The sequence below is a fragment of the Phoca vitulina genome, unplaced genomic scaffold (assembly GCF_004348235.1).
Source record: "Phoca vitulina isolate PV1807 unplaced genomic scaffold, GSC_HSeal_1.0 scaffold12, whole genome shotgun sequence".
Lineage (NCBI taxonomy): Eukaryota > Metazoa > Chordata > Mammalia > Carnivora > Phocidae > Phoca > Phoca vitulina.
Genome location: NW_022589715.1, coordinates 25,969,339 through 25,982,600, shown reverse-complemented (window position 1 = coordinate 25,982,600; position 13,262 = coordinate 25,969,339). Strand labels below are relative to the sequence as shown.

At 39.1% G+C, this 13,262-nt stretch overlaps 1 protein-coding gene across 2 annotated transcripts; it reads right to left on the bottom strand.

Annotated features, from left to right (window-relative positions):
- Positions 1-927: 927 nt before the first annotated feature.
- Positions 928-12,573, bottom strand: SNRPG (small nuclear ribonucleoprotein polypeptide G). Of its 2 annotated transcripts, XM_032410797.1 has the most exons (4): positions 12,447-12,573; positions 8,594-8,616; positions 7,604-7,728; positions 928-2,300 (listed from the first exon to the last, which is right to left on the bottom strand). In XM_032410797.1, exons 1-4 carry the CDS (start codon positions 12,476-12,478, stop codon positions 2,250-2,252), a joined length of 231 nt encoding a protein of 76 aa, XP_032266688.1. In that variant the 5' UTR covers positions 12,479-12,573; the 3' UTR covers positions 928-2,249. The 2 variants fall into 2 exon arrangements, with proteins under 2 accessions (XP_032266688.1, XP_032266689.1); XM_032410798.1 differs by lacking the exon at positions 8,594-8,616 and having other exon boundaries at positions 12,447-12,535.
- Between the last annotated feature and the right edge of the window lie 689 nt (positions 12,574-13,262).

Genomic DNA, 13,262 nt, shown 5'->3' with positions numbered 1-13,262 from the left:
ATAGTAAGCACTGTCAGTCTGACAACAGAGACAACTTAGATTACTCCAGAGCCATTGACACTAGAGTAGGATATTCAGGATACCACACTTGATCAAATCCAGCACATGTTCGAACTGTTAAATGCTTCTAAAACTACTGTAGCATTTGGGGTTAGAAACTGGTTGCTGAAACCTTGTTTTCAAGGCAGTAGTTCTTAACTTTGGCTGCACACTGGAATAACCTTTAAGATTTTAAAGCTTCTCAAATGATTCTAATATGCAGCCAAACTTAAGAACCAGTTCTACATCTACTGTATAAAGATTATCATGAATGGTTGTCCTTACAGTCACTAATAGGACAGAATGAATAAAAGCTTATGAATTCTAAAAATAACTGTAACAAAGTTTAACATGTATTGTTGGGGAAAAAAAAAGTCCATCAGATTATGGCAGCAGCTACTTTCACAAAATGGTGTAAGAAAACACTGATCCTTAATTAAAATGATTTTTGTCTCTACAATTGTGAATATTAATATGCTGATAAAACTGCCAAAATATATCTGATGTAAAGGCAGGGATTAAATTTATAGTTTGTCAAAGGGTCAGCTTTTTAAAAATTTTATTCTTAAGAATGTTAAGAGGCAGTCACATTTTTCTTTTTGTGGTTTTAATGAAGACAGTATTGTAGAGAATGTAATGTGTTATATGTGTGCTAAAGATTGATAAATAAAAATTGGTAATGAAATAGTTAATTCACTCACAGACTTGTTTTGCAATGGGATATATTATTTACTTACAGGAACACCAATGTAAAATGTTGCCATTGTATCAGACCTACTCTGATTAAGTTTTCCAACAGGGCATCTGAAACGGCTTCCTTCAAGAACAAAACAGATTATTAATGTATCGGGCATAATAGTTTTAATGCAAACAGCATTAAATAAGGAATTTTTTTTTTATTGGAACAAAAATACTATCAGAGCCTGTTATACTTCAGTAGACTACTCGATTTGTCTTTGTACAGAAGAGACTGGTAAAAATTACGCAGGAGTTGACTGAAAGCCAGTTCTACTCCAGTGGTTCTCCAACTTGAATATGCATCAGAATCACCTGGAGTGCTTCTTAAAAATACTGCTGGGCCTCACCCTAGAATTTTAGTGGGTTTGGAGTGGTAGATGAAAACAGGCATCTCTATTAAGTTCCTAGGTGATGCTCTTGGTCTAGGAACTGCACTTAGGAGAACCAGTTCTGTAATTTAGCTCTATGTGGTTGCAAAAAAATGCCTGTCAACAACAGTGAAGATTTAAAGAGCTGCTGGAGAAGGGAATAAAAATGTACTGCACTTGATACCAACTCTCTTTATTGTGATTAAGTTGGTTTGATCCCTCTAGCTATTCTTTGGCTGTAAACATTTTCTATAAAGAGGAAATAACGTTTTAGACATATATATATAAGCCATCCATTGTGTTCTGTTTTTCAAGTACCTTAGTCACCTCTGTATACCCCATTCTCTACAGTTTTAAAGTGATTCAAGATTTGTAGGCTTTTTACAAGATCACAAAAAGTACAGGCCTAAGCATTTGCTTGATAGGTTTCTTGAACATAGGTTTATGATACCACCATTTGCAATTTATCTTTCATCTGAGTTTGTGTGCCATAAAATTTATGACTTATGTGAATATGGGGAGGATTATAACTATTCTCTATACTCCACAAAGAACTATAGTACACTGGAATGTTTTTTTCTAGAGTTCTATTCTTATATTAAAAAATTTTCCCTGTGTATGTTCAAAATAAACAACTGTATCCTTACTTCCTGTGTTTTACTTCAACTGCACTACACTTGGAACGTAAATGTACTTGGAAAAAGTCAGTACATCAAAACTACAAGAGTTTCGAAAGTTGCAGTTAATGTTTCAGAAGAAACCCGCTCAGGTATGCAGGTTCTTTCCATTAGAAGATGGAAAAAAGGCATCCTTGCCATGCTTCACATTTAATCAGATTCTTCTATATTAATGCATAAAAGCTTCAGAACAAATCAATCTCAACCAGGAACAATTCACGTTAGAAAAAATTAGAATAAGAGCTAATACTCAATTTTCTACGTTCAGAATGTCTGAGAAAGCATTTTTGACTATTATAAAAGTTTATTTAACAAAAAAGTTCAGTATGAAAATGCACACGACCTGATTTTTATATTGTAGTAAAACAGGTACTATGGAGGGGACATGTGGAAGCAGTTGATTTCTTCTGATGAACACACCCATTGTTTATACTCGCTCCAAGGCTTCTAACATGATGATACTATTTCCTCGTATTACCTAAAAAGAAAATTTGAAAAGAACACAATTTATTTGACAGACATCAATGAAAGAATTTTCACAAATCATTAATGGGTTTTCAGTATTAAAGATCAGTTTGTGAGGCTTTTTTGGATACTAAATCTTAATCATGACAAGAAGCCAGGAAGCCCTTTTTAAGTAAGATGTATTTTCTAGATTTAACAAGACTAACAAGTACCTTTTGAGAACGCTAAGTCTCCAATGATTGATTTCTCACCTTTTAAACTGCAGTACTGAAATAACATACCCATCTCCGTCCCAAGGGATCCATAAGTCAATGGGAAAAATGTACAGTAGAATGTCAGTTTAGGGGTATAAGATCACTTAGGGAACAAACCAGGATGGAAATTGTTAAAAGTATGCTTTGTGAAGATGGCATTTTAGTTGGTCTTGAAAATGGGGTAGAATTTTGACAGGAAGATAGAACTCTAAACAAAATTGAGATGAAAAAGTGTAAGGGGATAAGGAAAGAATCTAATTTTAATGTAGTAAAAGGTTATTATGGGAAGTAGGAAACAGAGTTTGCAGCCAATCTTAGAAGGCCTCAAACACCAATGTTAAGGTACTTGAAAGACATCATGAAACCAATAATAAGCCAATGAAAATTTCATAGTCAAGGGAATAACCACTGTTCTGGCAATGTAAGAATGGGAGAGAGCTTATTAGGGGCAGGAAGAGAAGTTATAAAGAAAAGGCCCTAGGAGCACAGTGCCTAACATAGTAGCCATTCCATAAATGAAGATAAGGAAGGATCCTTATGAGCACAGGTGAAATGGCTGGTAACTGAGTTTAAGATGGGTAGAAAAATAAGTTAAACTAGAAGGCAAGGGGACTGTGAACATAAGGAACATAAAGGAACCCCCGGTGGAATGTAGGTCATACTACAGATCAGGTCAAGTAGAGCAGGAAAGGTGAAAGGACAGGAGGGTGATGAGAGGAAATAATAGAAATGAGGCATTCTGAATAAGATTCAAAGTAGAGCTATGCTTGTAGGCAACTGGAGTAAAAAAAACCCAAAAACCAAAACATTTTTTCTCCCCTTCATTCTATCTGCTCATTTATTTATTACATATACTGTTTATTCATTGTCTTCCTCACCCAAATGCCATTTTTATGAGGGCAGGTGCAATATCCCCAGTGCCTAAAGTGGTGGCAGGCACAGAGAGGGCTCAGTAAGCACCTGTTAAATAAACAAATGACCCTGCATGTTTACTGCAGCTGACAGAAGGGAAAGGAATATGACAGGTGGGACAGTGTCTTGGAGCCTGGCAGAGACAAACAGCAATGAGTATGATGAGAGGGTGGTGAAAAAGAGCAGCATGAAAGGAGAACAATGCCCTGAAGATGATGGGGACTGAGGGAGCCTACAGACTTTTATTCTTTCACTAAGTTAGGGATGGAAATGAAGAAAGCGAAACAACAGGCTTATCTAGTTCTCAGGGTTTTAATTCCTGGCTTATTTGCAACAGACGGTGAACATCAAATCTCATTGATTGAAGCATGAAAAACTACTAGCCTTCTTTCCTATCTCTCCCTTAACTGTGTCCATTTCTGACCCTAGAAAGGGGACGGTGGCAGAGAAGTTATTTCGGATAACTAAGATTTTCAGATCTGAGGCTTTTTTGGGGCATTATTAAAAAACAAAATACAACTGTGCCACTTTCATCAACATTTTCTAAAATAGGTATCGCACACGTCTTTACCTTCTCACGTAATACATGAAGTGAGGCTAGTGGGTGGACACCTCTGCTGTATAGTAATCTTCCTCTTTTCTCATTGTGTTTAGGCCTACTTCTCCAAATCAAACTGGAACCATCAGGTCCAGAATTCCATAGTGCTCCTTTTGTGCTTCAGTGCTAGTTTTTACAAAATGCTGTTCAGGCTTTTAGTCTATTGAAAGGGCACAGCTATCTAATAACAAATACAAACCTAAAATGGAACTACAGAACTACAAAGCTGGTAAGAACTCCTGAACTATGTAGCATCTTAATATAGATTTTTTTTTTTTTTTAAAGATTATTTATTTATTTATTTATTTGACAGAGAGAGACACAGCGAGAGAGGGAACACAAGCAGGGGGAGTGGGAGAGGGAGAAGCAGGCCTCCCGCAGAGCAGGGAGCCCGATGCGGGGCTCGATCCCAGGACCCTGGGATCATGACCTGAGCCGAAGGCAGACGCTTAACGACTGAGCCACCCAGGCGCCCCAATATAGAATTTTTATTACATTCTTAGGGGAGCTCTGGGGTGGAATGAAATCTTAAAGGAATAAGAGAGGTGAGGCCACTGACAACTATGGGGATGTTTCAGAAGAGGATGAGACATCATTAGGTAATTATCCAGCTGACAGATTCCTAATACAAACTATCTCCCCCTCAGAACACACATTTTTTTTTTTTTTTTAAGATTTATTTATTTTAGAGAGCACAGGTGGGAGGAGAGGGAGTCTTAAGCAGACTCTGTGCTGAGCATGGAACCCCATGCAGGGCTCAATCTTATGACCCTGAGATCACAACCTGAGCCAAAATCAAGAGCCAGACTTTAACTGACTGCGTCTCCCAGGCACCCCAGAACACACACATTCTTAATACTACTCTAAACATAACAGCATTAAGTCATTTCAATGGTCCCAGTGGGTCACTGACTTGGACAAGGGAATAGCAAAGCCAATGTAAGTCTCCTTTGCCAAACAACTTGTGAAAACAAAACCGTAACCTATTTTTCTTCCAACCTCAGAAAAAACATTCTTGTGTTTTCTTTAAAATGTCTTTTTTTGGGTGCCTGGGTGGGTCAGTTGGTTAAGCGACTGCCTTCGGCTCAGGTCATGTTCCTGGAGTCCTGGGATCGAGTCCCACGTCGGGCTCCTGGCTCAGCGGGGAGCCTGCTTCTCCCTCTGACTCTCTCCCCTCTCATGTTGTTTCTCACTCTCGCTCTCAAATGAATAAATAAATAAAATCTCAAAAAAAAAAAAAAAAAGTCTTTTTATTCGGGGCACCTAGGTGACTCAGTTGGTTAAGTGTCCGACTCTTGCTTTCAGTTCAGGTCATGATCTCAGGGTCCTGAGATCAAGCCCTGTGGGAGCTCCACACTGGGTATGGAGCCTGCTTAAGATTCTCTCCCTCTCCCTCAGCCTCTTCCCCCTGCTCCCTATCTCTCAGAAAAAGTTTTTTTTTTTTAAAGATTTTATTTATTTATCTGACAGAGAGAGACAGTGAGAGAGGGAACACAAGCAGGGGGAGCGGGAGAGGGAGAAGCAGGCTTCCCGCGGAGCAGGGAGCCCGACACGGGGCTCGATCCCAGGACCCTGGGATCATGACCTGAGCCGAAGGCAGACACTTAACGACTGAGCCACCCAGGCGCCCCAAAAGTTTTTTTATTAAGGACAATTAATATGTTGTCATTGTTCCGTTTTCTTTTTCTTAAAGATTTATTCAGTAGAAAGAGAGAGCACAAGTGCGCAGGTGGATGGGCAGAGGGAGAGAAGTAGACTCCCTGCTCAGCGGGAAGGCTGATGTGGGGCTTGACCTCATGACCCTGAGATCATGACCTGAGCCAAACACTTAACTGACTGAGCCACCCAGGCGCCCCCCCCATTATTTCATTTTCAAAGTGTTAACTCAGCTGCAAGAATTACTGCCTACTAATACAAACTTTTTTTTTTTTTTGGTCACACGACAAGCATCAGAGGTGGAAGAGCCGACTGCCTAACACAGTAAGTAGGTGCTCATAACCAATTTCTGTGTAAAGACTAAGCCCATTAAAATTTAGGGGGAAAATTTCGAGAAAGATCCATGATCTAGGTTCAATCCCTTCTTGGATAAAATTCCAAGAAGTGTCACACAATTCTCTGAAAAATTATCTTCCCAAATTAGAACTGACTTTTAGATATCAAAGTCCTTCTTCAATCTTTTTGGCAAATCTGCTGAGATATAAACTAAAAACCTAATTACCCCCTCTTAGAATGAAGATTACTGGATTTGTAAAAGGAAAGGCTAGAGAGAAATCTTGGAGGCGTGTGTGGGTTTTTAGAAGAAACTGGCTGATAATGATTTGCCCATAGTTTTATTCATTTTTCAACAGAAGCTCAAAGAGAACGTACCTGAAAGGAAGGTCCATTTGCATAAAACTTGGGGGGTGGGGTGGGAGTCTCATTTCAAGGGATTCTCTAAGCTATTTTTCCAGCCCAGACCATTGATTTGCTTTTCAAATGAAAATGCATTTCAAAGAAGCAATAACATACACCTTGGAAAAAGTGATTAAAAATTGTGAGGCAAAAAAAAAATCAAGGCTAACAATTAGGAACTCTTACCACCTTTTAGAGATCTTTATGCTCAGTGATTTGCTAAAGCGAAGTTGTCCTTTTTAATTTACTTTTCCCAAGAAACTTGGGACTTACTAACTTACTGGGTATATTCCTGTGCTGGACAAAGAGTGGGATTCAAAGCCTGGGTCTTGCTGACAAACATCAAAAACTTTTTCAGTAGTCACACCATCATGGACTAATGAATGTGGAAATGTTTGCTTCTATAATTAACTCAGTGTGTTTTTTTCCTATTTTCTTTCATGTGAATGGCTGTCACTGTGATCATCCCTTGCAACTTTTACCTTGGCCACTTTTAAATTTGGGTGCAATAAACCAGAAAATCTGGGTTAATTATACACACAATTAAAATCAAGAAGTATGATGGTAGACTAGCAGATTTGCATCACACGGACACTTGTTAGATAGGATCTACATTTTAGTAAGATCTTCTGGGAACTCATAAGCATGTTAAAATTGAGCATAATGAAGTACTGACTATAGGTCTCTATTATAAAGCTCAAAAATGGGGGCGCCTGGGTGGCTCAGTTGTTGAGCGTCTGCCTTCGGCTCAGGTCATGATCCCAGGGTCCTGGGATCAAGCCCCGCATCAGGCTCCCTGCTCTGTGGGAAGCCTGCTTCTCCCTCCCTCACTCCCCCTGCTTGTGTTCCCTCTCGCTGTGTCTCTGTCAAATAAATAAATAAAATCTAAAAAAAAAAAAAAGCCCAAAAATGATTTCCTACAGCTATTTCAAATCCAAGGACCTCAGAGGGTTCTGCATGAGATTCAGACCTAACCTATAGGTAACTAGGATACTATCACAGTTGAATGACTGCCATATGTTAAACTAAAAGGAAAATGGAAAGTCTAATCTTTGCTGTTATTTGCCTAATTTCAATTTAATCCAAGACTTTAATAGAAAGGAAGTTAATCCTTATTTCAAAATATGAAATCTCTAGGAGAAAGCTTCTATCTTTACTTACCACCATTCCAATATTGTTCTGTTGCCCACTAGTTGCCATCTCCACACATTCATCTATCACAAGATTCATAAACGGATCAAACCCCCGCAATATTCCTTGGACATGTCTGCCACCATTTAATTTCACTATAGAAAGGGAAAAAACAGTTTAATAAAACTGACCAATAAATATCAACTATTCATTAAAAATTAGGTGGAATTAAACCCAGGTACTTGAGAAATATAATCCTCTACCCTTACTATATGTCAAGCAGTGGGCTAAACATTTCACATTTACTTCCACATTTAAACTTACAAAAATCCAGGTGGGGGGATGGGTGAAATAGATGGGATTAAGGAGTGTACTTGTGATGAGCACCAGGTGTTGTATGGACGTGTTGAATCACTTATTGTACACCTGAAACTAATACAACACTGTATGTTAACTATTTTGGAATAAAAAAAGGTAAATACAAAATTATACTTACAAAAATCCTATCAAGTAGAATTATTCTAACTTTTCACGAGGGAACTAAAGTATAGAGCTTCTTAAAAACTGGTTCAAGGTTATACAGGTACTGTGGGCTAGAACCTGGATTCAAAGGGAAGGCTGCTTGCCTCTGAAGCCCAGGTCTTTAACCCCTATATCCTTCTAGCATTGTATAGGTCAGATTTTTAGTCCTGGTCCAAGTCCTTTGTTTTTAAAGGAAAAAATGTTGATACATTTTTAACTATCACAAAATAGGAAAATCCCATTAATTTTGTCTAAGTGAGGGAAGGCTTAAAGAAAATAATGAAAAGTCCAAAGTACTGTGCAATTTGTTAAATATCAGAAATTAGGCAAATAGAATTGTCTGGGTAGGATTTTGATAAACCTCCTTAATTAATGGGTGTGAATTAGAGGTTCTGTGTGATTTAAATTTTTATGAAGTTGCACCAAACATTATATACCGCCAAGACACATGTAGAAAGCAACTAATTAAAAACAAAACAAAAAACACAAGACACTTACATGACAATTTCTTGTCCATAAATCTGAAAAAGCGAAAAGGGGTACAAATTACATAAATGATTTAAAAATTTTATGCATAAGCACAAAAGTAGGTACAGTCAATATGATTTGCTAAAATTGCACAATAAAAATAATGAAATTTAAAATAGTAAAAAACTTGTACTGTTGTAGAGCAGGGAATAATAGGCTACCTCATTTAGCACTTACACAATGTAATTTGGGAAGGGGCAAAATAATAAATAAAAATGGAATGGATTTAGAATATATTAATGTACATCAAACTAAGTCTTTATATGATGTGAATTACCAAAACATTCTTGTTGTTCAATACTGACCTAATGTTTGATGACTAGATTTTATTATTTTGCTTTTTTGTTTTTTTTTTAAAGATTTTATTTAATGGGGTGCCTGGGTGGCTCAGTCGTTAAGCGTCTGCCTTCGGCTCAGGTCATGATCCCAGGGTCCTGGGATCAAGCCCCGCATCGGTCGGGCTTCCTGCTCCGGCGGCAAGCCTGCTTCTCCCTCTCCCAACTCCCCCTGCTTGTGTTCCCTCTCTCGCTGTCTGTCTCTCTGACAGCGAGAGAGGGCACAAGCAGGGGGATCAGCAGACAGATGGAGAAGCAGACTCCCTGCCAAGGAAGGAGCCTGATAGGGGACTCAATCCCAGGGCCCTGGGATCATGACCTGAGCAGAAGGCAGACATTTAACTGACTGAGCCACCCAGGAGTCCCTAGATTTTATTTTCTCAAAAAAGATTTTAAAATTATTTTTAAGTAATCTCTACAACCCAACATGGGGCTAACGCACAACCCTGAGATCAAGAGTCATATGCTCCACTGACTTGAGTCAGCCAGGCACCCTTGATGACTGGATTTTAGAGCCATAACAGAAAAACAAAGATTTGTTTATATTTTGGTTATTACCAAAACCGAAGTTGTGAGGAAACTAGAAGGTAATCAAACCATATCCAATTCAATAGCTATTTTACATTTGAGACAATAAGGAGTGTTGTTTTATTTAATATTAAGCATCACACTTAAGTGTTCAAGGTATTTCTCAACACATAAGTATTTTTTAGCAAAATAAATACATATTTTGAAGCTTTAAAAAATCTGAATTAAACAGGGAAATCCCATCTCAGCAGAGTATTATGGAAATATTAAGCCATGTAACCAAACCAGTTTTTACCCCTTCCAGTTACAGGCTAGGAAATATGAAATTACATGCAACTTTTAAAAGTTTATTTATTTGAGAGCGTGCGTGCGTGCGTGCACGCACAAGTAGGGGAGGGGCAAAGGGAGAGAGTATTAAGCAGACTCTGTGCTGAGCGTGGAGACCGACAGGGGGCTCCATCTCACCACCCATGAGATCATGACCTGAGCTGAAACCAAGAGTGGGACGCTTAACCAACTGAGTCACCCAGGTGCCCCTGAAATTTCATGCAATTTTAATGTATAACATGTAATGGGAGAGTTTGGAGATAAGTAAGTAAGACACAGGCCTGGGGCACCTGGGTGGCACCTCGGTTGAGCACCTGACTTGGTTTGGCTCAGGTCATGATCTCAGGGTTGTGAGATGGAGCCCTAAGTAGGGCTCGGCGCTCAGTATGGAGTCTGTTTGTCTCTCTCCCTCTCCCCTCACGTGAGCTCTCTAAAATAAATAAATAAAATCTTAAAAAAAAAAAAAAAACAAAACAAAAATATGTAGTATGATATATAAAATAATCCATTTTAATAGGATATATTATATACAACAAGCAAATAAAACACACATGAACTTATTTAACCCTTATGATGACTTTGTAAGTTATATATTGTTATTACCACCATTTTATAGATGAAGAACTGAGGCTCAAAAAGATTAAGTAAATTGTTCAAAGTCACAGAGGAGGTGAGAAAGTTTGAGCAAACGCAAATGGTTCGGTTTGGCTGGAGAATGGGGGCACTCCATTAGTGTGTGCAATATTTGGCACTTGTAAGATTTCAGATGGAAGAGCTCAAATCCTGTGTCAAGAAGCCTAGACTTTATCATTCAGTCAGTCATAAATTATTAGGGCAAAGTCCAGTCATTGGCAAGACCACTGTGGCAGTGATTTTTAAGAGGTGAGATGGAGAATCTGGGTAGGTTTAGGTATCTCAACCTTGGCATATTAACATCTGGAGTCAGATAATTCTTTGTTGAAGGATGTCCAGTGCACTTACAATGTTTAGCAGCATCCCCAGCTTCTACTTACTAGATCCCTGCCAGTAGAACCAGACTCCCTCCCTCCCAGTTAATAACCATGAGTTAAGCTAAACCAGGAGGAGCATATAAAGAGTAAAAAATATCTGAGAAAGTAAAGGAAAAAAAAAAAAATCTGAAGGTCATTTTGCAGGCAGGTCTCAAAGGATTTTACAATACATGAAATCTAGAGATGAGAAAAATATTAAAACTAGGTTCGTTCTCTGAAATTCTCAAACATCTGTAAAGAAAAAAAAGTTATCTGTTAAGAAACAAAAAAGGAAGTCCAAGATTACAAGTAGACAATGTTCTTTCGTTAAAAAATAATTAGCATTTCACCAGTTCTTGAAGAATCCAGGGGATACTTCTAAGATTTTACCAGCTTGTCAATAAAAGAATAAGTTTTAGATCAGCATTTTCAAAATAATTTCTATTTTTCCTAATGTTAGACTGATGATTAATAATTCTTTAAGAGATCCAACTAAAACATACACGGAGTTTTTGCATAAAAAATGGCTTTGATACAGATGTACGTTTAAATGTAAAATTATTTTTTTTTAAAGATTCATTTTTTTGAGAGAGAGACCAGTGGGGAGGGGCAGAGGGAGAGACAAACACTAAGCAAGACTCCAAGCTGTGCTGAGAGCTCCACATGGGGCTGATCTCACCACCCTGCGATCACGACCTGAGCTGAACCCAAGTGTGCCACCTAGGTGCCCCTAAATGTAAAATTATTAAATACGACCTTTTCTTTAAGTCTGACTTCTCTATGAGGCTGGTAATAAGTGAACTATACACAGGCCAGCTGTTTCACAAATCGATTCCTGAAATCAATTTTTCATACTTTGTGCTATTCAACTACTGTGTGCAGAATTTTGGCATTACATGGTATAAACGAGATAGACAAATAATTAGGAGGCATCGAACATGTTAAGTTCAGTCAAGAGTGTTTGCGGAGGTTAAAGCTTTAAAGTAGGAAAATCCTGTTTTGAGTGGATTTTACTGGGTGCAGAAAAAAAAAATCCCTAGTTTTCTCTGATTAGAAAAATGAACGTTCTCACACAGCTCTGTTAACAGAGCGAGAGATCACATAACATTCAAGTTTAACTTCAGCACAAAAAAGCAAAAGAATGGGATTTCTAAATTAAAGCTCAAAGAAACAGCTACAAACACACTCTAAGATTAAGGTGGCTTTTGACTCCTCATCTACTATTAAACACTTCCATTCCGCCCATCTTCTTAGTTCTTTATAGAATTACTCTCCAGCCACTTTACTTAGAACTTAACGCTATTCAAGAAGTTCAACAAAGGATGGCATTCTAGGATCTCCAAGCAAGGAGAAAGAGCGAGAGGGAGAGCGTAGAGAGACGTGGGGCCGGGAGATGCACCCAAGAAGGCGAGACAGCAGAACAGAGGCACCTTTTCTGTCACTGGTAACCATGCCATGTCAACCAAGCCGAAACGAGACGTCGGCGCGGGCTTTAGGGCGCCGAGGCGCGAGACCCTGTCGGGTTCTCGGCGGCCTCGTGCCGGAACACGCACGCCAGGCACACTGCAGGAAATGGAGAGGATCTAAGGAACTCAAAGCACTCAAAGAAGCTGCCACTTGGACGCGGCCCTCTCACATACTTACTTTTTCAACTCGGGAGGGTGAGCTTTGCTCATGGTGTGCACTCCGCGAGCTCAAAGATGCCTCCAAACGGAATTCGTGGCGTCCCTCACGCTCCCGCGGTAGGCCCGGCGCTTCGCGTCTGACGTCACCGATCCCCCCGGCCAATCAAATGTCGGCTGATTTCACATTCTACCTCGCGATACTTTGGGGGCGCCTGAACTTATCGGTCTCGTGTTTCCGGTTGCGTCACCAGCGATTGGCCTAGATAGGGTTAGGGGTGGGCCAGTCGTCTTCTCAGTTCCGTTTCCTCGTTTGTAAAATTGACATAGCGGTTCGGTCTCTAACTTCTAGGCGAAACCGGTTTATCCCTCTCTTTGTGCACTGCTTTGGTTTTCTCCTTCATATATACTAAGTGAATATAGGTTCTGGAGTAGTAGGCCTCTAATAGTTCTTTGGTATGTATTCCCACATATTGTCACGCTAAGCCTAGGGTTCCAGTAACATCAATTAGTGACCTTTGGACACCAGAGAAGTAGGGTGATGTGGCCTCAGTTTCTAAGAATTTGAATCTAGAGCGCGGAAGTGCATTACCTATTGACAGCCCTCCAATTCTTGTAACACTGCCTCCAGAACCCTACTTGATGTGTCTTGCTCCTATATAAAAAACGTGAACGATCTCTAATATGAGATACTCTTGACTTGAAAATCAACCCAAGTGTAAAAAGTGATCTCCGACTTGTTCCCACTTAAGTTACCCAAAAGAGGCGAATACATATGTATGAATAAAATACAAATTGGGATTATAGAAGACTTAGGCCAAAATAGTAAAGCCTTGGT